Here is a 24,947-nt window from a genome sequence, read left to right as displayed (position 1 = left end):
GGGTCGTCAACCAGCACCTTTAGCAGTTACAGTTGTTGCCCCATTTGCTGCGAGTTTAGAGCATTTAATGTTCACCTCAAGCTCGCATCATCTGCTGCTGTTTATTTTTTTTTCATGATGTTTTTAAGTATATACATACAATAACGACATTCCACAAAATAAAGACCGTTATCACGTGTCTGGAAGCTGGTTCATTCCCAGACACAGTTACCAGTAAACGTTTAAATAGTGTTGATGTATGGGTGAGAGTGAGTGGAAGGGGCACAGTGATGTGGATGTTCAGGGGTGATCAGAGGGAGGGGTAGCCCAGAATGTGGTTGTGGAACTTGGTAAAGCCGTAGATGTGTTTCACTCTCTGAGGCAGATAGGGTGAGAAAGAAGGTGGGAGGCGAGAGAGAGACAGCTAGGAAGAGAGAAAGAAAGACAGCAGAGAATGAGAGGATGAGGGTAGGGAGAGTGCGGAGGACAGAGAGTGGAGACAGTGCGAGTTAGAGGAGGAGGTTGTGAGAGAAAGAGACTCGGGGATGGTGAGAAAGGGAGAGAGCAAGGCGAGTGAGATAGTAGGGAGGGGTGTGGAGTAAAGGGAGAGAGAGGGTGGAGAAAGCGGTAGGGAGAGAGAAATCAAAAGGTGAAGTATGATATGATGATGTACTGGTGGTGATATGACTAATATTTAAGTGCAATAATAATTGAAGGACAGGAGGATGAGCTACTGTGGCCATTAGACTTGTTTGCCGGACGGCAGGGCTGGCAGCTCAGAATTACCGGGTTCCGTTGTTTGAGATGCAGGAATGTGGGAGGGGTTAAAAGGGGCTTGTGGCGTTCCTATCTCGGGGAAAATGTCATGAGACTGCTCAGTCAGGGCAGCCTGGAGAATTCTTCCACATAGAACATAGAACAGCATAGCACACGAACAGGAAATGCGGCCCACAATGTAGTGCCAAAGCAAATCAAAGCACACAAACACTAATCCCTCCTACCTGCACTATGTCCATATCCCCAAACTTCCATACATCCATGTGCCAATCCAACCGTCTCTTAAAAACCTCTCATGCCTTTGCCTCCATACCAGGCAGCACTTGCTCCGAACACGACTCTCTGAATAAAGAGACTTACCCCTCACATCCCACTTGAATATATCCCTTCTGCCTTCAGCGTCTGCCCTCGAGTATCAGACATTTCAACCTTGGGAAACTGATAACCCCTGTCCAATCCATTAAAGCCTCTGATAATATTTTAAAACTGTATCAGATCTCTCGTCAACTTTAGTGCTCCAGTGAACTACACATTTATCCAGCTCCTCATGGTAGCTCACATCCTCGAAAGAGCAGCATCCTTGCAAACGTCCTCTGCACCCCCTCCAAAGCCTCGACTACAGTGGAATGACCAGAAATGTCCCAGTGCTCCAAATCTGGCCTTACTATAATTGGACCTTAAGATATAGGAAATAAGTAGGTCATTCGGCCCATCGAGTCTGCTCCCCTATTCAGTCATAGGCTGATCAAACTCTTCTAGTCATCTACATTCCCCTGCCTTCTTCCCATACCATTTGATGCCCTGGCTAATTAAGAATGTCTGTCTCGGCCTTCAATACCCCAATGACGGCCTCCAGAGCCGCTCGTGGCAACAAATCCGACAGATTTACCAGCCTCTGACTAATGGAAGTTGTCCACATCTCAGTTTGAAAAGAAAGTCCTTCAACCCTGAAGTCATGCCCTCTTGTCCTGTAATAGAACATAGACATTGAATAGTACAGCACAGTACAGGCCCTTTGGCCCACAATGTTGTGCCAACCCTCAAACTCTGCCACCCATATACCACCCCCCCCCCCACCTTCAATTCCTCTATATACCTGTCCAGTAGTCTCTTAAACTTCACTAGTGTATCTGATTCAGGCAGTGCATTCCACACACCAACCACTCTCTGAGTGAAAAACCTTCCTCTAATATCCCCTTGAACTTCCCTCTCCTCACCTTAAAGCTATGTCCTCTTGTACCGAGCAGTGGTCCCCTGGGGAAGAGGCGCTGGCTGTCCACTCTGTCTATTCCTCTTAATATCTTGTACACTTCTATTATGTCTCCTCTCATCCTCCTTCTCTCCAAAGAGTAAAGCACACAGAGAAACACGACTTACAGGGACGCCCTTCGGCCCATCTAGCCCATGCGGAAACCATTTAAGCTGCATTATACCAGCCCGCTGCAGCTGGATCATAGACCCCCGGAAGCCTCCTATCCGTGTACCCGTGCAAACATCGCCTAAACGTTGGAATCGAGCTCGCACGGACCAGTCGTGCTCGCAGATCATTCCACACTCTCACGACCTTCTGAGTGAAGGCGTTCCCCCTCATAATTCCCTTAAACTTCTCACCTTTCACCCTTAACCTTTGATCACTGTTTGCAGTCCCACCCAACCACAGCGGATAAAGCCAGTGAACCTCCATCAAATCCCCTCTCAATCTTCTACGTTCATTAGAATCCTGTCCCATTCAATGTTTCCTGAAACCAGAGGCCCCGCAGACCCAGGAGCATCTCTGTGAATGTTCCCTATGCTCTGTACACCTTTCCCGTAAGTAGGTCACATCCGTAAGGGGCCGGGGTCAGGTTCCATGCCCCAAGCGGAGGGCAAGAGCCCGAGAGAGGGCAAAACGGGGCGGGGGAATAGCTGAGAGGGGGGAGGGGCATGTCGGAGGGGTGGGGGAGGGGCCAGATCTTTATAAGCGGCCGTGACAAGTGGCGAGAGAGAGGGAGAGAGAGAGAGAGTCAGCGAACGAACGAGTGCAACAGAGAGAGAGAGAGATGGCACCAGTCTGGACAAAAGAACAGCCGGCCACGACAGAGGTCCATAAGGTCGCAGATGAGGTTTGTTCCAAACTCTTCCAGAACCAGGAGCACAGTCCTCCCCACTCCCACACCCCTTAAACTGCCCTCCTCGGGGGGATAGAAGAGAGAGGCGGGGTCAGAAATTAAATAAAATATATATTTATATTTATATCTCCAGGCGAGATAGGAGAAGGAGGGCAGAGGAATTTTCGAGCACGGAGAGGGAGAGAGAAGGAAAGAGCGGGAGGTAGAGAAGTAGAGGTACGGAATAGACAGTGGAAGTCCATTTGGAGCAGGGAGAGGAGAGGATTGAGTGTAGGACGGGGTGAATAATGGCGACAGTAACAGGGCGGAGGCTGGATGAAGGGGAAGATTGCGGAAAAATTGTGAGGGGGCGATATATGGGAGAGGAAAGGGGAGGGAGGTAGAGGGAGACGGAAGAAAGGGGGATGGGAAAGGGAGGGGGACGAGAGAGGGAAGGAAGGAGGAGGAGAAGGGGGAGAGTGAGTGTTTGGATTAGAGGGCGGGAGGAAAATTGGAGAACGAAACGGAATGCGGGGGGCAGTTAGGAGAAAGGGAGGTGGAAGGAGGAGGAGCCAGGAGTGGAAAGAGGGAGAAATAGCAAGAGTGGGGGAATAGCGGGGTAATTGAAGATCGAACAGAGTGGGGGAGAGAGAGGGGGGAGGTAGAGAGAGAGGGAGAGAGAGACGGGGAGAGGGAGGGGATAGATCAGGGGAAGTGGGGAGAGGTGGGAGGGTGGAGAAAGAGTAGCGGAAGTGGGGACATGCGGGAGAGAGACAGCGATACGGGGAGAAAGAGCAGGGAAAACAGAGAAACGTGAGAGGCAGAGAGCCAGGGAGCCAGGCGAGATAGGGGAGGGAGGGCAGAGGAATTTTCGAGCACGGAGAGGGAGAGGGAAGGAAAGAGCGAGAAGTAGAGTGCGCGAGCGAGAGAGAGAAAGTGAGAGGGAGAGAAAGAAGGCAGAGACACGGATAAAAGGTGAGAGTTCCAGCAGGGGAATTGGAGAGATTGTAGACTGATACAGACGGGAGAGGGAGAAGAGCGAGAGCGAGACGGGAAAAGTGTGAGAACGAGCAGGGAATGTGGAATGAGGGAGCAGAGAGTGAGGCGAAGGACAGGGCAGGAGAAGGGGAGAAAGATCAGTGACGGAGCGACAGAGATGTAGAAAAGCCTGGCCAGGGTAAAGATTATAGAGGCACACAGAAAGAGGGGGAAAGAGCAAGGCTGGGCGAGAGAGCGGTAGGAGAGAGAGACGTTGAGGGGGGTGAGAGAGCAGGGGATGTGGAGTGAGAAGAAAGAGAGAGACGGTGAAGGGTGAAAGAGCAGGGGAGGCGGAGAGGGGGGAAGAGGGAGATGATAAAATGATAGATCAGAGAGAGACGAGGAAGAGTGGGGCGTAAGGGTACGAGGTGGGGAAAGGCGAGAGACGGAACGAGGTAAAGCGGTGAAATGGAGGGAGGTGAAGTAAAAAATAAATGGTACCGCCACCCGCTTCCGGACACCCTTCCTCGTCCCGCTCTGTCCTCCCCGGGAGATACAGAAGTTTGTGTTGTTCCTGTCCAGGTGAAATCCGACGCGGAGAGTCACATCCACGCCTTAGAGCAGATATTCGTCGCGAAATCGTACCGTGAGCAGGACCAGACCATCATGCTGGGAAAACTTCTACTGATCAAGGTGGAGTTTCCACACAGAAGCCGGAAGGGAGCAGGGGTGGGAGGGGAATGGAGACCGGGAGAGGGTGGGAGGGGAATGGAGACCGGGAGGGGGTGGGAGTGGAATGGAGACCCGGAGAGGGTGGGAGGGGAATGGAGACCGGGAGACGGTGGGAGGGGAATGGAGACCGGGAGGGGGTGGGAGGGGAAAGGAAACCGGGAGGGGGTGGGAGGGGAACGGAGAGCGGGAGAGGGTGGGAGGGGAATGGAGACTGGGAGGGGATGGGGGGGGAATGGAGACCGGGAGAGGGTGGGAGGGGAATGGAGACCGGGAGAGAGTGGGAGGGGAATGGAGACCGGGAGGGGGTGGGAGGGGAATGGAGACCGGGAGGGGGTGGGAGGGGAATGGAGACCCGGAGGAGCTGGGAGAGGAATGGAGACCGGGAGGGGGTGGGAGGGGAGAGGTGTAGGGGAGGTTAGGATTATCAGAGTCGGGAAGTGTGGAGGGGCTAGGAGGGGAATAGAGCTCGAGAGGTGTGGGATGGGAATGGAGTCCGGGAGGGGGTGGGAAGCTAGAGGAGTACGGGAGGTTAGGATTAACAGAGACGGGAAGGGAGCAGCTTTGGCAGGGTAATGGAGACCGAGAGAGGGTGGGAGGGGAATGGAGACCGGGAGCGGGTGGGAGGGGAATGGAGACCGGGATGGGGAGGGAGGGGTATGGAGACGGGACGGGATTGGAGACCGGGAGGGGCTGGGAGCTTAATGGAGACCGGGAGGGGCTGGGAGGGGAACGGAGACCAAGAAGTGTGGGGTGGGAATGGAGATCGGGAGGGGTTAGGAGGCGAGAGGTGTACGGGAGGTTAGGATTAACAGAGACGGGAAGGGAGCAGTTCTGGCAGGGGAATGGAGACGGGGATGGGTGGGAGGAGAATGGAGACCAGGAGGGTGTGGGAGGGGAATGGAGACGGGGAGGGGTGGGAGGGGAATGGAGACCAGGAGGTCTGCCAGGGACGTAGATGGGGTTGGGGAGAGGGAGTAAGATGGAGATGGGGACGGACGTAGCGGAGCAAGTGCATGACGGAGAGTTCAGGAGATGTAGGAGCTGGAGGGGGTGACGAGACGAGGACAGGTTCAGGGGAGGTAGGAGGTGACGGAGACCGGGAGGGTTTGAGGGGAGAGATGGGATGACAGTGAAGTGGACGGGGTGGGTCAGAGACGGTGAGAAGTGTAGGGGTCGGAGCGTGTGACGGTGTCGGAGAGGGGTTTAGGGGAGGGAGAGGGTGACGGAGACGAGCAGTGTTTCAGGGGAGGTAGGAGGTGACGGAGACCGGGAGGGTTTGAGGGGAGAGATGGGATGACAGTGAAGTGGACGGGGTGGGTCAGAGACGGTGAGAAGTGTAGGGGTCGGAGCGTGTGACGGTGTCGGAGAGGGGTTTAGGGGAGGGAGGGGGTGACGGAGACGAGCAGTGTTTCAGGGGAGGTAGGAGGTGACGGAGACCGGGAGGGTTAGAGGGGAGAAATGGGATGACAGTGAAGTGGACGGGGTGGGTCAGAGACGGTGAGAAGTGTAGGGGTCGGAGCGTGTGACGGTGTCGGAGAGGGGTTTAGGGGAGGGAGGGGGTGACGGAGACGAGCAGTGTTTCAGGGGAGGTAGGAGGTGACGGAGACCGGGAGGGTTAGAGGGGAGAGATGGGATGACAGTGAAGTGGACGGGGTGGGTCAGAGACGGTGAGAAGTGTAGGGGTCGGAGCGTGTGACGGTGTCGGAGAGGGGTTTAGGGGAGGGAGGGGTTGACGGAGACGGGGAGAGGTGTAAGGGAGGTTAGGATTATCAAAGCCGGGGAGGGATGTGGGGGAGGGAGGGACGATTAAAACGGGGCGGTAGTGTAGGGTAAGGAGGGGTGATAGAGACTGGAAGGGGTGTAGGGGAGGGAGGGTTGAAGGAGTCGGAGAGGGGAGCAGCGAGGGATGAAGTGGCGGGGATGTGGAGGGAAGTCTCGCGAGAGCGCGGGTCACGGAGGTGGCAGTGGGAAGGGGGTTAGCGGACGGGACTCCCATGACTAACCGAGTGACCCTGCCCACAGGTCGATATTGGAAACCCCAACAACTTCGTCCACATGGAGGTGTTCGTACCCAGTAACAAACTGCCAGTTCTGGTGGCCATCCAGGAAAACTTCAGTAACTGCGCTCCGCTGGAACCCTTGGTCTGAGAAACGAGAGTTTCCTGACCGATGCCAACCCCTCGCTGTGCTTGCGGCCCACCCCTCGGGAATATTCCCCTCCCTCCCTGCAAAGCTCATCACACGGGGTAGTTGGGACACCCTTCAGCTACCCACAGTTTAATGCGGGGTTTGGTTCTTCCTGTGCACAGATCCCAGACACACTCCCACCTCCCCCAGACCCTACACACACACCTCCCCCCCGCCAACTCTCCGACACGTCCCGCGCTCCCGGAATACCAGCAGACCCACCTCTCCAGCTCGCTGAGGCCACCTGAACCGTCAGCTGTTCGACGCACAAGCTTTTCGCTAATAAAACGCGTTGATCCGATTGGCCGTCTGGTCGTCTTTAACCATCCCCTCTTTCGGATGCTGGGGGCGGGGGCAACGCTGCGGGGCAGTTAGTGCGGATGTGTGAGGGAGAGGGGGAGCTGGACGTATGCGGGCAGCTGACCTACAGTCTGACGGAGATCCAATCGGAGGCAGGCGGTCACGGAGACAAGGGGAGGGGGCGCGGTTCGAGGTGGCGTGTGGACGGGAATCACTGCGAGGTGTGGATGATGTCAGTGGGATGAGAGGGCGGGGTGTGTGAGGTGGGCGGGATGAGAGGAAATAGAGGGCGGGGTTCGTGGGAGGAGGGGGCGCGTTAGGGACGAGGGGCGGGGTTTGCGGGAGGAGATGTCGAGCTCAGTGGAGAGAGGGGGCGAGTGGAGAGAGCGGTTCGTGTTGTACAATCTGCGGCAGGGAGCGCCTAAGAGGGACACTTTTCAATCGGGGCGGCGATGGAGATTTTCAAAGCCAGAGTTTCGGGGCAATTCACGAAGAAGAGCTCCGACCAGCGACCAGCCGGCCTCTGGGATTGGTTAGCAGGAGCAAGTTAAAGGAAGGCTGTGCCAAGCGCGGCGGCGGTGGTTTGCGTGGTGTTAGGTACACGCAACCCGGGGGAGAGTACCTGTTACATGCTCGCAACCCTGTAAAACTATCAGCAGCAATTGGACACACCTCATTTTGCAGTTGACAGTCACTATTTTATGAGTAACTTCTAAATTTAGCAACTTAAAGCAGGTTAAAAAGTTAGCAGTACTATGCAAACGTAAATGTATAGATAAATTTCGCCAAGCAAATTGAAACTCAGGTGGTAATCGTTACAGTCTTACGATGGGATGTTAGAAAGTTCAGTTCAGTTCAAATGTACAGAGTTGTTGTTGTTGTGTTGAGGGAGATATTTGTAATCCAGGGCGAAATTAGGCCACAATTAGGCCTAGTTCCAGTTAGGCCACACTTGGAGTACTGTGTCCAGTTCTGGTCGCTCAGTATAGGAACGATACTTAGAGGCTACTTGGAGAGAGTCCAAAGAGTGATCTCTTTGTTTCAAACGTTCCTCTCCCCTCCCCGTCTCTGCAAACTTCGTCCAGTTGCAGCAACTTGTGAGAGTCAGTTATCAATACTCGGGATCGATCTCAACTCACCCTTGTGCGCTGTCGGAAGTCCCGCTGTGTGTGACTCCGCGAGAAAGACAGCTCGCCTTGCTTAAATACACCCGGACTGAACACCAGCTGCCCATCATGTAACTGCTTCCTGCTCCTCCCCACCGATGGCAACCCAGAAGCCGACAGCAGTTCTGGTAGGTCCTGGTGTAATTCCAGAGAAATAGAAACACGAGCTGTTCGCCATAGCACAGGAGCAATTTTTGTCGTCAGCAGAAATCCAACGGCGTATAAATGTTAGTCTCATGCTTTCGGCGTTTTAAAGGGACAGTCTACAGAAAGAGTGAACCCTCGGAGTACATGACGTTGGACAGAGTCAGAGTGGTCATCTTGAGATCGCTGAGGCCTCAGGCAGAGAAAGCAAAGGAAAGTAAAGCGCGACGTTTAGGTCTTGTCCCCTCCACCCACTTTATAACCGCTCCGCCGAGACAGTGGAGATGTCGGGCAGGAGAGCTGAATGCTCCTTTTGCAGGGAGGCGTCCCTTCTCGCTGACGACTGCAACTGCGAAACGTGCCTCTGTCTGCAGCTTATCACAAGCGAGATTAGGATCATCTGAGGCACCATTTACAGGTTGCTCTGCACAGGCTCATGAGAAGTACAACAAATGCACAGAGCGCGAACTCTCCAGGGCTGAGGGTACTATTTCCATCTGTTTTTGGTGCTAAGAGAGAAAACAAACATCAATTTTAGATTGCGAAAACACATCTTTGTTTTTTTTTTTTGGAAATGATGACTGATCCACACTCGGAATCGTTCCGGACGCTGTCTCCATATTGAACATTGGTTTTGGTCCAATATTCTGACATCATGTCGATGCCATTCGTCTGTAATCCGTACAGACAGCATGGAGTTCAACTCACCACGCAAGGAGATCTGGGAGTCACCTGCTTCCGGCGAGGGCTGAACAGGAAAGGTAAAGTGAATGAACGCCAATTCAGCTACTGGAAATGGTCATTGAATTAGTTACTAAGATACAGAACCCCAGTCCCGGCTCTTCTACCATTTCTGACTGCATTTGCATCCTCCAGTTTCCGCTATCACCAGGTCTTCTGTTCGTTCATGTTTTAAACTTAAAAACTTTGCAGGCGTAAATTCACCACTTGGATCACAACATATCCCCATCCTTTCCGCCCTTTCAGAAATCTGCTTTTGCCCCCCCCCCCCCCCGCCTTCGCTCTAACATTAAATTTGTGTTCATTTTATCAAGCAGACTAAAGTACAATATTTCTGTTTGAGCAGATGCTCTCTGTCCTGCTGAGTATTTCGCGTCTTGCGCTTTGTTTTCGACCTTCCAAAGTGTATTACTTCACTCCTTTCTGGATTAAACTTCATCTGCCACTTCTCAGCACAGTTCTGCTTCCTGCGGATATCACCTAGGAAAATCGTCCGCTCTCTCACCCGTCGTGTTATCTCAAGCACCCTAGCCCTCCCTTCGACTCTCTCATCCAAACCGTTCGCAAAAAGCGGCCATCCCAGAATAGAAGAGACCCCAGCGACACACCACTATTCCATGACGCCCATGCAGAACGCCTGTCCGCTATTGCCACCGTTTTTCTTCTCCAACCAATCAACCCACGCAGCCAAATTTCTCTCGGCCCCGTGAATCCTGACATTCCGAATGATCTCATCGTTGGGAACCTTGCCCAACACCTCACTGAAACCCTGATACATCACCGTTTACATCGGACACAATATCGGACACAACTGGACGCTCGGCTACGATTCTGACCTTCTCTGGTCTATCAGTAAAATGAAAATAAAATGTTGATTAGAGTAATATCCTGGTGGATCCGGGATTTTCTGACCTCCTCTAGTCCATCTCTACAATGGGATATCCGATACAAATTAACGCGGTTGTCTAACTGTGGACTGACAGTAAACTTGCATGCCCGGTTCAATTCTGACCTTCTCCGGCCTATCTACAAAATGGGAATACCTGTCTAGTAGAATAAAATCCGGTACAAATGATGGCTGCTGGTTACCTGTGTACTTGCAGTAAACCTCCACGTAGGTCTCTCCAGAGCCATTGCTGAAAGAGTTGCTGGCGATGCACTTGTACGTCCCGACGTCGTTTCTGTTCACGCTGATTATAGTCAGTTTCGCCCTGTCGGGAGATGTAAATATTCTGCCGTTTTCCCGGATGGGTTGGTTGTCCTTGAACCATGTCCGTGTCTGAACAGTGCCCGACGCGTCGCAACTCAGTGCGATGGTATCGAGGTTTTCCAGGGGAGTGGAATTATTTGTCACCACGGCAACCCCGGTCACTGTCTCTGTAAATACAATTAAAATGCAAATAGCTTTCACTGGGTTTTATCTACATCATGTACATAATATTTGGATGCTGCCAACTGAGCATCGTCGCCATTGCCAGCTCTTATCCCTATGTGCTTCTTCACAGGAGAAGTCAAAGCTAACACAAAGGCCAAAAGGAGGGTGTACAATGGAACAATCATTACTGGGATGTAAAATGATTGGGAAGTTTTAAAAAAATAACAGAAGGCAACTAAAAGGTCATTAAGAAGGAAAATATGGAATTCGAAAGCACTCTAGCCAATCATATTAAAGAGGATATGTAAGGTTTCCTCAGATTCGTGAGGTGTAAAAATAGACACGAGAGTGGATATCAAACTGCTGGAAGTCGAGAGAGGAGAGGTAGTGTTTGGCAACAACAAACTGGTGGAAGAGCTGAATAGGTATTCTGCATCATCCCTCACTGTGGAATTCACTGGCGATATGTTGGAATTTCCAGGTATCAAAGTTCATGCAATGAAAGCATTCATTCCCAGGGTACGGGAATATAAAAACAAGGAGAAAATGCTGAAATGTTAGAAACCAGTGGTGAGGCCCCACTTGGAGGATTGTGATCTGTTTTGTATAACCTTAACCACGTAACAATTACAGCACGCAAACAGGCCGTCTCCGCCCTTCTAGTCCGTGCCGAACGCTTACTCTCACCTAGTCCCACCGACCCGCACTCAGCCCATAACCCTCCATTCCTTTCCTGTCCATATCTCTATCCAATTTTACTTCATGTGACACAACAGTCACCCATATATCAATTACAGCACGCAAACAGGCCGTCTCCGCCCTTCTAGTCCGTGCCGAACGCTTACTCTCACCTAGTCCCACCGACCCGCACTCAGCCCATAACCCTCCATTCCTTTCCTGTCCATATACCTGTCCAATTTTACTTCGAATGACACAACTGAACTGTCACCCATAATACAATCACAGCAGGGAAACAGGCCGTCTCGGCCCTTCTAGTCCGTGCCGAACGCATTCTCGCTCCTAGTCCCACCGACCCGCACTCAGCCCATACCCCCCCATTCCTTTCCTGTCCATATACCTATCCACATTGTTTTCTAAAATTGTGCCCCTTTCTGCGGAAAGGATGTGTTGAAACTGGAGGCGTTTCAAAGGAGCTTCGGCAAAATCATTCCAGGATTGAACAGCTTTTCCTGAGAAGAGGGTTTGTCGGCTCTGGCCACCATCCACTGGAATTCAGAAGAATGTGGGGGTAATCTCACGGAAACCCATCGAGTTGTGAAAGGCCTTTTCTAGAGTGCACATACAGAGGATGTTCCTTATGGCGGGAGGGTTCAACACCAGAAGGACAACCTCTGAATAGAGTGGCGTCCTTTGAGAACGGAGACGAAAGGGAATTTATTTGAATTGAATGTGGTGAATCTGGGAATTATGTTGCATAGGCAGCTGGAGAGGCCATGTCGTTATGTAAGTTTAAAGCTGAGGATGATAGATTGGTCAGGGCATGAGGAATATGCGGAAACGCCTGTGAATGGGACTGAGAGGAATATTGGATTAGCCATGATGAAATGGCGGAGCGGACTCCATTGGCCAAATGGTCTAATTCTCTTTCCCATGCTGTATCGCCTTGTAGTCTTAACTGCAGCAATTAACCATTTGCAATCCAATCCGCAATTCAAATCAAATCCGATTCACATCTTCATCAATACTCTTATTCTTAAATATGCACCGTCGTCAAACGATATTGTCAGACGATATTCTAATCGGGCTCAGGAACTTAGTTGAATTATTCGGGCTGACGGCACCAACACCATTAGTGATAGGACCTCAGCAAAGGGAGGAACGGACGACCTACCGAACACATTGATTTCCGCGGTTGAGGCATTATTCCTTTTTGTAGCCATGTTATAGGCCTCACAAGTTTACTTTCCCGTGTGGCTCACAGAGATGTTGTCGAGGACGACCTCCTCCCCACTTGGTACGTGGGCACCGTTCAGTTGCCAGTTCAATTCAGCGCCTGGGCGGGACTCTGTGGAACATGTTAACCTGATGGTGCTTCCGGCAACGTGAAAAGAAGAGTCCGGAATTTGTGGAATTTGTGGCCACGTGCAGTTGTGAAGGTCAGGTCATGGGGGGTATTTAAGGCAGAGATTGATAGGTTCATGACTGGACATGGCATCAAAGGTTACAGGGAGAAGGCCGGGAATTGGTGTCGGAGAAAAGTTAAAAAAAAATGATCGGCCATGATTGACGGGCGGAGCAGTTTCGATGGACCAGACGGCCGAATGCTGCTCCTATGTCTCACTGTCGTTTGAATTTCCTTTGGCTGTCAGACTCTGTGAGGATCTATCCTGGGCCCAACATATTGATGTAATTGCACTGAAGGCACCGCGACCGCCATTTTTCTTAAGGAGACCTAGTATGTCACCAGAGATACTCGCCAGTTTCTACAGATGTACCGTGGGGAGCATGCTAACTGTTTGAGGACGTTCTGGTCTTGGACCCAACACGTAGGTGCAATAGCGACGATTGCATGGCCGCGCCCCTACTTCCTAAGGAGACTGCGCAGACTGGGCATGACGTCTAAAACTGCGACAAAGGTCGATGGATGTGTAATGGTGAGCTCATTGACCTGCTGCCTCATGGTCCGGTGTGAGGGAAATTAATGCCTTGGAACGGAAAATCCTGCAAAGTGTATTGGATACAGCCCGGTCCATCACGGTAAAGCACTCGCAACCATTGAGCGCATCTACATGAAGCGCCGTGGTAGGGAAACAGCATCCGTCATCAAATAGCCTCACCACGCAGGACTTCTCGCCATGCTGGCATCAGGTAGAAGCTGCGAGAAACTCAGTGCTCGCTGCCCTCGGTTCAAGGAGAGTTACCACCCTTCAGCCATCAGGCTGATCAAATCGGATGACTGCACTCACCTGCCCATCCAGTGATAACCAGTGATCTCACTTTAAGGACACTTTATCTCGTCATTTCATGTTCTCCATTTTTGTTAATATTTGTTTATATTTTTAAATCTGCACAGTATGTTGTCCGGTCCACTATCGTGTTCTTCCTGTTATAGTTACTGATCTGCAGCTTTACAGAGTACGAGTGAGAGTTGAACAGTCCATAACGTGGGACTGGCAGGGTGCAGTGGTGGCCCGTTTCTGCATCACAGCCACCTATGCATGTCCGAGAGGAACTCTAATCTAAATCTAATGCGGAACTATGTTGCTCACCCGCTATAGTTTTGTTCAATCGGAAATAATGCATCTCCCAGCAGCGAACAGGGAAGGTTATATTGTATTCTATCACACCAGAAATAAAATGAAAGTTATAGTCCGAGATCGCATGATTCTGTATAACTCTGTCTCACTTACCAATGATACGCAGAGAGATAGTCGCTGAGGTCATGGAGCCACTAGTTGGAACCATATTCACACGGTATTCCCCACCGTCAGACATTTTCACCGACTTCAGCAGAAGCGACCCTGTGGACGTGAATAGCTCAGTCCGCGATGTGTAGGCGTTGTCAATAGACACGGTTTGGCCGATCCACTGGGCGATTGTTCTCCCATTAAAATTCCAGCTTCCACTGGTGACCACGGCCGACGGCCGCACCGACAAGAACGCATTTCTCCTGACGGTGACATTTATCTGGCTGAACTCGAGAATGGTAAACTGCCGAGACTCACCTGAGAATGAGAAAATCGTAAGAGTGAAAAGTGACAGATGCGGAGAGACTCGAGAACTGCAATTAGCTCAATCGACACTGATAGTCATATCGCCTCTTATAAACTGCCCTTCTATCCTCTGACCACCCGCCGTTCTGTTGATTATCTGACCGCTCACTGTTCGAGAGAGTGACCCTCACCCGCCGTTATGTGGAGACAAAGAACGAGAGCTGCGAAGGCCAGTCCCGACATCCCGAGAGAGCAGCGCCGATCTCTGTTACACTCGGAGACTGAGCCGCACTTCCTGGTTTGCGGGTCAGATATCTGGATTCTGACGTCACAAGCGGCAGCGCTGATTGGATCAGAGAGTCTGTACTTTGCTCGAATCTACATCAAATCCTGTGTGTTGTTCTACAACTATCTGCTGCTGTTTTGTTGAGTGCGATAATGATCTCAAAGAGAGTGTCTCTCACCCACCGACATGAAGAGAAAAAGAGCGAGTAAAGTGAACGTCATCCACGCGATCCCGAGAGAGCGGCGCCTGTCTCTGTTACTTTCGGAGACTGATCCGCATTTCCTCGTCTCCGTGCCAGATGTCGAGAGTGTGCTAGGTCAAACCTCGGAGCTGTTGGATAGTAGAGCGAGAAGCAGGGAAATAAGCAGACTTAAAGCGCTGAAGAAACAGACTATTCAGCCCTCGATACTATGCCCTCTTGTTTACCAGATCACGTGACATTTTCCTCAAAACTTCACTCCTCTGAAGTAGATAGAAAGGTTGAGTGTTGTCACCGCACGTCAGCGGCTGGATTCTATTCGGTGATGGAGGAGGTCTGATATCGGTATGTCAACAAAGACTGGGATATGTACGGACCTGCAAGGTGGGGAGCATTCGGACTGTTTCCATCACCGTCTGGTGTGCGGGCCCCAATGCCTGGGTTCCACACAGATTGCAAACAGTTGTGTATAGACAATCACATCCATCACGGTACTAGCCTCACCGTAATCCTGGACATCTTGAAAACGTTGCACCTGCAGAAGTCCAGGTCCCCAGTTAAAGACCATCGCCATCGACATTCGGAATATGCACCCTTCCCATTAGAGCCATCCGGAATATGCTCTCTTATCATTAGTTAGAACCGCTCAATGTTCCCTTCCCATTATTACAGTCAGGGATATGCTTTCCTCTCATTACTACCATCCGGAATATGCTCTCTTATCATTAGTTAGAACCGCTCAATGTTCCCTTCTCATTATTACAGTCAGGGATATGCTTTCCTCTCATTACTACCATCCGGAATATGCTCTCTTATCATTAGTTAGAACCGCTCAATGCTCCCTTCTCATTTTTACAGTCAGGGATATGCTTTCCTCTCATTACTACCATCCGGAATATGCTCTCTTATCATCAGTTAGAACCGCTCAATGCTACTTTCCGCTGGGATATGCTTTCCTCTCATTACTACCATCCGGAATATGCTCTCTTATCATCAGTTAGAACCGCTCAATGCTCCCTTCTCATTATTACAGTCTGGGATATGCTTTCCTCTCATTACTACCATCCGGAATATGCTCTCTTATCATCAGTTAGAACCGCTCAATGCTCCCTTCTCATTATTACAGTCTGGGATATGCTTTCCTCTCATTACTACTATCCGGGACATGCTCTCTTATCATTAGTTAGAACCGCTCAATGCTCCCTTCTCATTTTTACAGTCAGGGATATGCTTTCCTCTCATTACTACCATCCGGAATATGCTCTCTTGTCATCAGTTAGAACCGCTCAATGTTCCCTTCTCATTATTACAGTCTGGGATATGCATTCCTCTCATTACTACCATCCGGAATATGCTCTCTTATCATTACTACCATCCGGGATATGCTCCCCTCTCATTGTTACCAACCGGGGCTATGCTCTTGTCTCATTACTACCATCCGGGTTATGTTCTTGTCTCATTACTACCATCCGGGATATGCTGTTGTCTCATTACTACCATCTAGGATATGCTCTCCTCTCATTACTACCATCCGGGTTATGCTCTTGTCTCATTACTACCATCTAGGATATGCTCTCCTCTCATTACTACCATCCGGGATATGCTCTTGTCTCATTACTACCATCCGGGATATGCTCTCCTCTCATTACTACCATCCGGGATATGCTCTTGTCTCATTACTACCATCCGGGATATGCTCTCCTCTCATTTCTACCATCCTGGATATGCTCTTGTCTCATTACTACCATCCGGAATGTGCTCTTGTCTCATTGCTGCTATCTGGAAGAAGTTACATGACTCTGAAGACCCGCGCTCAATGATTTACCTGCTGACTCTGCAATCAGATTTCTAAACGATCTATTGATCCATGAATTCTACCTCATAATTCCTCTTCTATTTATTTGTTCATTTACTATTTTGTTGTTTCCTTTATTTATTCGTTCATTCAGTTGTTTACGTATTTAAATAATATGTACATTTTATGCATTTATTATCTATTTATGTTACGCCGCCTGGCGTTTAAGACAGCAATGATAGCAATTCTCTGACTTGGTCTCCCCGATGGAGAAGGATTCTCCATTGCTGGAGCGGTCATTGCTGGAGTGGGGAATTGTTAGCGTGGGCCGCCTTTAGTTAAACAATCTTAGGCATGATCACGCTTGGACAAACGCAGACGCATGTTCGAAATAAGGAATGAAGTTTCTGGTGATTTGATTTCCTTTCAGTGTTATGACATAGCTATCATGCTGATAATAGATGTGGAGTCAGTGTCGTGTTCCTTGTGTGAGATTTAGGGAAATTGAGATACCTCCTCTATCCCGCATAAATACATCTGCAGAATGTGCATCGGGTGCAGTTCCTGAGGGAGCATGTTAAGGAACGGGAGCTGCTGTTCGATGAGCTTCGATTCACACAGGACAATGAGGAGGGGATAGGTAGAAGCTACAGGGAGGTAGACGCCCGAGATGAAGTGGGCAGTTTCTTGGGTGACCGGCAGGAGAGTGGAAGGGAATATGCAGCAAGAGCAGTGCCCCCTTGTGGCCATGCCCCTCAATAATAAGTATATCGCTTGAGATGGGGTTGGTGGTTTGCCGGGGCTTGGGAATGACCAGGAGGAAGATTCTGCGATCAACTCTGTGGCCCAGAAGCGAATGGTGAAAGAGGAGTGCTATGGTGATTGGAGAATTCCTCATTTAGAGGATCAGGACGCATACTCTGTGGACATGGAAGAAATACTCGCTTCCTCTCGGAGTCACACGTCGGAGCTCCATGATGAGTTTGTCATGAAAGAGGCGACGCTGCTCTGTTGCTATCTGACGCGGGCAAGCGCTCTGCCTGGTGGACTAGGAGCTCCTTGGGCCGGAACGCGGCATTCAGAGTGTGGGAGGTGAGTCGTCTCGGTGACACAGAGAACCCAAATAGACCCCATTAAAAGACCGTCAAACACTCAATGTGCAGGAAAAAAAGATCAAACCGTGAAAACAAACGCAAGCAAATAGCATAGATACCAAAATAAGAGACAGGTTCTACATTCAATAAGCGGTGAAACTCCTGACGTCACTGTATTGCCACCAGTATCATTTATCGCCGTGTGCAGGTGTGTTTCTTCTTCTGTCATGCCCAGACACTGAAATTCTTGTGTGAAGCTGCTGAATATACCAAGACCCTTCACATATGTAGGAAATTATATTCGGGCTATAAATGAGGGACCCCTCTGAACTACCACGCCTTTATATTTGTTCTGCAAACGGGGGGCATGCCTTTCGCTTCTGAGTTGTTGTTTGTTAGTGCCGATCTTCAAGAGGAGATTTTGCAACCACAGCCGCTGTTCCCACTAACACCTTCAAGACTCCGTTTCAACGCCATGAGCACTCCCGCTGAACTCGTTGCCTTCGTCCGGATACCAATACCCTCTCAGTTAGACCGATGCAGAATCTTACATGAATGTCATGAACAGGTAGCACATTACATCAAATTATATTCAGTGTTACTGATTATAGAAACAACGCACCATCTCGATTTCTGTTGAAGATGGGCCAGACAACTTCATGATTCAACTTCAGGGCCCACCTGTGGCAGATACCGTTACAAACCTGAAATAATCTTGTTCTGCCCAGTCAGTTCCCAATGCTGACAATAGATGGCGCAATAGAACAAACTATGCGCAGACAGGCCAGGACAACCCCACTGAGCCGGTGAACAACGTTGACCGTGGAAATTATACTTGTCAGATTGAGATCAAAGTAAGCTTGAAACACAACGGCTTTTCTGTAAAGATCACTCGACCGGGCAAGTGAAAGTTTCTGTCGATATTCCACTTCCAACCACCGATTCAACTTCTAAGCAATTTTATTTTGCAGTTTTCACGCTGTTCTACTCTATCTACTTTAGTCGTCACGGGGGGAAAAAAAACTGTTTTCAGGAACAGGGAAAGTGGAGCAGAATAACAGATATACTAGAGGTCCTTCAGGACTTTTAATTATAATTCATTGTCCTGGATTTATTTGTGTCAAATTTCTGGAGATAAACATTTAAGTCTACAGCGATAATGTCCCAAGCTTGCCAGAGCATTTTAACTCTTCATTTAAAATAAATGAAAACCGTCCTTGTTTATCTGCCTCTGTCACAGAGAGACTGTCTGTGTCCTTGCTTGTAAGCTGGATTTCACATCGCTTCTCTTCACACCGGCAGCTTCATTTGGAATCACCACCAACTGTGCAGTGAAGCTCCTGAAGTTTTGAGAAGTAGATCTGTATCTCAGAGTACAGACCTCCGAGCAGGGCGGGCGTGATTTCACGATGTTAAGGAATCGATCCGTTTGTGAACGAAATTCAGCCGCTGGACATACAGAATTAAACAAATTTAAGTGACATTAAGTTAGGCCAACAGTGAAAAAAGAGGCCGACAAAATAAATCCGTAGAATTATGGCCGGGAACTCCTTTTCATAAACTGCATTTCGTAACTTTGTTTACAGACTCCCAGCTGATGTGATTGGACTGCAGTAGAAAGGAGTGATTCCACTCCTCTTTCAGTTCTATTGGCAGAGCCCATGTCTCATGTCAATGTAAACATCAACTATTACAGTCCTCAGGAAAACATCGATACAGTTGTATTCACCCGTGAAGCTAAGGGCGCAATTCAAATAAAACATGGTTACAAGACATCTAACCGAGGCAATATCTCTCTTTTCAGAAAAAAAAGCTAATCCGAACATAACGCGTTTTATCAGAAATGATCGGAAAATATAGACGTACTGTCACAAGTCTGAAATCAACTTGTTCAGTCCAGTCAGTTCCCAATACTGACTATAGATGGCGCAAGGGAGCAAATAATCAGCAGACAGGACAGGGTACACCATCGAGTCATTTATCAATGTTGATAAATAAGTGGAAATTATACCTGCCAACACAGCAGACTTTCTGTATAGATCAGTTTGCCGCCTAAATAAAATTTCCTGTTGATATTCCACTTCAATCGAACACTGAAACGTCCAAGTAATTTTATTTTGCAATTATAACGGTCTGCACTTCTGTCGACTGCGGTCACCAGAAGTAGAAAAGAACTGTATGTAGTGAATATGGAGCAGAGTTGCAGATATCATCGACATTCTGGAGTGATTTATTTAGAAGTCAATATGCCGGAAAATTAATATCTTCATTTAAGTCTATGGCGAAGAGTCTTTCATGTTTCTCAGAGCAGAGAGAACTAAAGAGCGGGCAGAACTATACGGTTCAAATTCTGCAGTGCCATGTCGGCTTATCTGCTTCGGTACCCGAGGGACATTCTGTGCCCAGGCCTGCAAGCAGGACCGCTCACAGCCGTTCTTCACAGTAGCAGCTTCAGTTGACGTCACGACGTATTATCGAGTGAACCTCCTGACGTTTTTGGAGAAGTTGTTGCGTTTCTCAGAATACAGAACCCCGAGCGCTGCAAACGTGACTTCAGGAAGTAAAGTAACAACCAATCTGAGAATAAAAAACAGCCGCTGGGAGTACTGAACGAGCCAAACTTGGAGCCATTTACCGGGGGGATAAGTAACATCACGTTAATGGGGCAGAAACATTATCTGCTGGAAACACTCAGCAGGTCGGGCAGCATCTGTGAAAGGAGGAACAGAGGTCGACGTTACAATGCAGGACGAGGAGACGGGTGGGGTGGGGGGGAACAATAAAGCGGCACTAAACTGTGAAGTGAACTTCCACCAAAGAGGGAGGGACATGGGGCCTGAGATTAGCTCAGCCGTTCTGACAGAGGATCTTCGACTTGAAATCGTAAAAGTTCCTCCTCTCCACAGAGGTTGCCTGACTGTCTGAGTCTATTCCTGGTTTAACACTATTTTTGATATTTCTATTAATTCCAGCGCGTGCGTTGTCATAAACTTGAGTCACCACCAACATAAATGTGAAGCAAATGAACTCTCTGGTAACCCGTCCTGAGGACTCGCCACTGGGAGATGCCGCTTTCTCAGGCGAACGAAACGACGCTCGGCAGTGCGGTCTCCCACTCCACGCCGGGTCACACCGATATATAGGTGACCACACGGGGAGCACCGGGCACAGTATATGGCCCCAAATCACTCACAGGTGGGACGTCGCCTCACCTGGAAAGACTGTCTGAGGCCCTGAATGGTGGTCAGGAAGGAGGGGCGTGGACAGGTCTAGCACTTGTTCCTCTTGCAAGGGTAAGTGTCCGGAGAGAGATCAGTGGGGAGGGAGAGATGGAGAAGGGCGTCGCCTCACCTGGAAAGACTGTTTGAGGCCCTGAATGGTGGTCAGGAAGGAGGGGCGTGGACAGGTCTAGCACTTGTTCCTCTTGCAAGGGTAAGTGTCCGGAGAGAGATCAATGGGGAGGGAGAGATAGAGAAGGGCGTCGCCTCACCTGGAAAGACTGTTTGTTGCCCTGAATGGTGGTCAGGAAGGAGGGGCGTGGACAGGTCTAGCACTTGTTCCTCTTGCAAGGGTAAGTGTCCGGAGAGAGATCAGTGGGGAGGGAGAGATGGAGAAGGGCGTCGCCTCACCTGGAAAGACTGTTTGAGGCCCTGAATGGGGGTCAGGAAGGAGGGGCGTGGACAGGTCTAGCACTTGTTCCTCTTGCAAGGGTAAGTGTCCGGAGAGAGATCAATGGGGAGGGAGAGATAGAGAAGGGCGTCGCCTCACCTGGAAAGACTGTTTGTTGCCCTGAATGGTGGTCAGGAAGGAGGGGCGTGGACAGGTCTAGCACTTGTTCCTCTTGCAAGGGTAAGTGTCCGGAGAGAGATCAGTGGGGAGGGAGAGATGGAGAAGGGCGTCGCCTCACCTGGAAAGACTGTTTGAGGCCCTGAATGGGGGTCAGGAAGGAGGGGCGTGGACAGGTCTAGCACTTGTTCCTCTTGCAAGGGTAAGTGTCCGGAGAGAGATCAGTGGGGAGGGAGAGATGGAGAAGGGCGTCGCGCAGGCGGCGATCCATGCGGAAAGCAGAAATCGGGGTGGTGTGGTGGGAAAGATGTACTTGGTGGGAGGATCTCACCGGAAGTTGCGTAGGCTCCGGAGAATCCTGTGCTGGAAACGGAGGCTGGGCTCTCTGCTTTGCCATTTGCCGCTTCAGTTCCACACACAACTTTCAAACATCAGGTTCAAATTTCCCAAACTGTCAATGTCTGCCCAGACGGAACCGTATTTCACAACTGTAATCGTTGAATATATTCATGTCAGTCACCATGGAAATGAAACAAGTGGAGAACGTTTAAAAATGAGGAAACAGATCAAAATGATGGATACTCCCTGCTCTGTGCTTTGCCAATTTCCGCTGCTGACGCTACATCTCTATCTGTCTGGAAATCCGTCAAGATCCTGCACCCCTCTATCCGAACCTCCCCTCCCCTTTATCATTCACGGTTTCTGAAGCACCCGGCAGGCATTACACATCTCCCCATTTCTGCCCCTTACAACCACCCTGTCTCTGTATGCACCTCCATTGCTGCTCCCATCAGAGTCACTGTAAACCTCTCCGGACACAAAAAACCTTCCCCATCTCTGTAACTGCGTACACAGTTAATGATTCCCCGGGAGATGTGCACATTGTGCTGTGAAGATGTAAGTTTTTACCCCCTTCGTTACTATTTGTGGATGGGACAGAATTGCAAGTTTGAATCCGGTGTGTTTGGCAAATCCTGTTCAGACGTTAGGAATCATCTACCCAGGATGGAAATTGAGGGCCGACCACTGGGGGGGGGATAATTAAAGAGGAGACGAATACTGCCCGCAGTGTCGTGGTGGTGAGTCGGCGCGGTATCGGAGATGATGGGGAACCGGGATAGGAGTGACTGGGATAGATCCTTGTGAATGTTTGTGGAGGTGAGAGGAGCCGAGTGGTTCCATTATTGTTGTCTCCATGTGCGCATCCGACATCACATGTTCTGGGCACTGTAGGTACAAAACAAGTCTCTGATCTGACAAAACAGGATTAAGCACGTCAAGGTTTGACATTTTCCAGATGCTTTTCCATTGTTTTCCAGATAATTAAGGGCTGGGTGAATTGAGCTCGGGATGTGTTCGTTACACAATACCAGTTTGTTCAGAACCGTATTTATTGGGATTTTCCACTTCGCAGCATATGGAGTAGGCCGCATTTTTAGCGGCTCTTTCTCTTTTAATATATTTTATATTGCACGAACTGGTCCCTTTTAGTTGTGATGACTTACTACTTCTACTGCAGGATTTATTATTTCTACTGAAGGATTTCACGACTTAATTACAATGGCCGGAAAATGTCGTTCTGGTTTTGAATTGAGAAGCGGCAAGACTTTCCATGAAATAGAACAAACTGAAAAAACCAAGATAACGGAGGAATCTGTTACACTAGCGAGAATATTTTCTTCAATATAAGATACGAAGTCGGAATTCGGATCGCTTAATAGTAAAATTGATAAGCTGACCGGTTCAAACGGGAAGCTCGAAAAAGCTATTTCTACGATTCAAGACTCGCTGAGAAACTTGGACTCTCAACTTCAAACACTTCACCAGACTACAACCCGAATAGAGAGTGAGCATGATTTATTCAAGCAGATAAATTCCTTGATTTATCAAGGAATGGAGATATCTTCAATTGAAAAGAAAATCAATGAAATTACCATGGAACTATCCAAAACGAAGAAAAGAATGGTTGATTTAGACAGAAGAGGGCATCAGGGGAATCTGCGTATTCTGGGACTGCCAGAAAATACTGAAACTGGCGATCTGTTAAAATTCTTGTCAGATATGCTGTATTCACTTTTCAATGGGACACTCGAAACTAGCCCCTTAATCGACAGAGCCCACAGAATTCCATTCTCTCGGCGTTCTGCCGAATTCCGTCCTCGAGCATTTCAACACGACTAAGGAAGCTATTCTTCCAGAAGCCAGAAAGAAACGGAAATTACTCTTTAATTCAACACAGATTCGTGTAGTTTAAGACTATCCTCCCGAAATCTTTGCCGAAAGAAAGAAATATCGAGAGGTTATGAGTGAAATGCATAAATTAGATTTAAATCCCTCCCTTCGCTTTCCAGCAAAGCTGAAATTTTTTCGTGAAAAATCTCAACCATTGAGAATTTTCTCTACTCAGGAGGGATGGGAGTATATTAAAAACCTGAAAGTTAAGCCTACTGAATAAAATATTAAAGTTGTTCCGATTACTCAATAGGCAATTTTGAAGTATCTGCTGTATGAGTTGTTTATGGAGCTTTTGAGTTAAGTACATGCTGAACCTTTTCATTCTCTGATATGGGACGTGTTCGATTTATTTTTTTTTACCTTATTAATAATTAGTATATGTATAACTGTTTTGTAGGGAACCTTTATAGTATTGTACTTTAGTGTCGGACCTGTTTTGTATTAATCTTTTTATTTCTTTTATTTGTTTCAATACTTATAGCTGTAGGTCTCTTATATACATACACTCATTTGCATTTCTTTTTGAGAGAAATAATATTGCTTGTAACATTATTTGCTCGGATTTATTCCTTCTTCTGAATATGTGTTTAAGCTACTTCAGCTGATTCTAAAATGGCCGTTGTTGATTATGTTTTTATTAATGTTAGACACTAGGTTTTTTTTCTTGTTTGGCCAGTTCTTTTGATGGATTTCTCGTAAATGCGTCACTCCTTCTGGTCGTACCGGCGCCTTTTGGCTTAATCTGTACTTGCGTAACATTTCTTTCATATAATATTGAATTCAATTTTAAACATGGGTGTTAATAAAATTAATATAATATCTTGGAATTGGAACGGTGTCAATCATCCCATTAAGCGTAAAACGATTTTTAAGAAATTAAAGACACTTAACGCTGATATTATCTTTGCGCGAGAAAATCATATATAAAAACAGGATGAGGACAGATTGTTCCGGTTCTGGAAAGGGCCTTTGTCGGATAGTAAACAAAAGGCGTTTCTATATTTCTCGGTCCCAGAATCCCTTTTGTGCACCTTAATACTACCACTGATTCGATTGGAAGATATTTAATTGTTACTGGTTTATTCTGCCAGCAAAAGGTAGCTCCGGTGTGTGTATACGCACCTCATGTAGATAATTCTGATTTTTTTAAGAAACTTTTTTTTCTGTGTTACCGAATCTCAATGAATATAAGCTGATCATGGGTGGTGTCTTCAATTGTTGTTTAAATCCGGCGATTGACGGCTCATCGACCAATCCGTCTCTTCCTAATAAAGCGTGAGCTTGTATTAACTCTTTTTTATTAGAATATGGCCTTGTCGATATTTGGAGATATAAACACCCCAATGATAAGGATTTCTCTTTTTTCTCACACGTCCATCACAAATATTCTCGAATTGATTACTTTTTTTTTA

General features: G+C 48.6%; 2 protein-coding genes across 2 annotated transcripts; one reads left to right on the top strand and one right to left on the bottom strand.

Moving 5' to 3' along the window:
- The first annotated feature begins 2,718 nt into the window (after positions 1-2,718).
- On the top strand, positions 2,719-7,035 carry LOC132387508 (cystatin-B-like). The gene is made up of 3 exons (XM_059959878.1): positions 2,719-2,858; positions 4,404-4,514; positions 6,576-7,035. The coding sequence occupies exons 1-3, from the start codon at positions 2,796-2,798 to the stop codon at positions 6,699-6,701; spliced, it is 300 nt and encodes a 99-aa protein (XP_059815861.1). The 5' UTR covers positions 2,719-2,795; the 3' UTR covers positions 6,702-7,035.
- Positions 7,036-7,726: 691 nt separating this feature from the next.
- LOC132387507 (carcinoembryonic antigen-related cell adhesion molecule 5-like) lies at positions 7,727-14,412 on the bottom strand. Its single transcript, XM_059959877.1, has 4 exons — positions 14,332-14,412; positions 13,838-14,152; positions 10,181-10,468; positions 7,727-8,859 (listed from the first exon to the last, which is right to left on the bottom strand). Exons 1-4 carry the CDS (start codon positions 14,381-14,383, stop codon positions 8,747-8,749), a joined length of 768 nt encoding a protein of 255 aa, XP_059815860.1. The 5' UTR covers positions 14,384-14,412; the 3' UTR covers positions 7,727-8,746.
- Positions 14,413-24,947: the final 10,535 nt, after the last annotated feature.

The sequence above is a fragment of the Hypanus sabinus genome, unplaced genomic scaffold, assembly GCF_030144855.1.
Source record: "Hypanus sabinus isolate sHypSab1 unplaced genomic scaffold, sHypSab1.hap1 scaffold_1922, whole genome shotgun sequence".
Lineage (NCBI taxonomy): Eukaryota > Metazoa > Chordata > Chondrichthyes > Myliobatiformes > Dasyatidae > Hypanus > Hypanus sabinus.
Note: the sequence above shows the minus strand (reverse complement) of the source record. Positions and strands in the feature narration are given on the sequence as shown.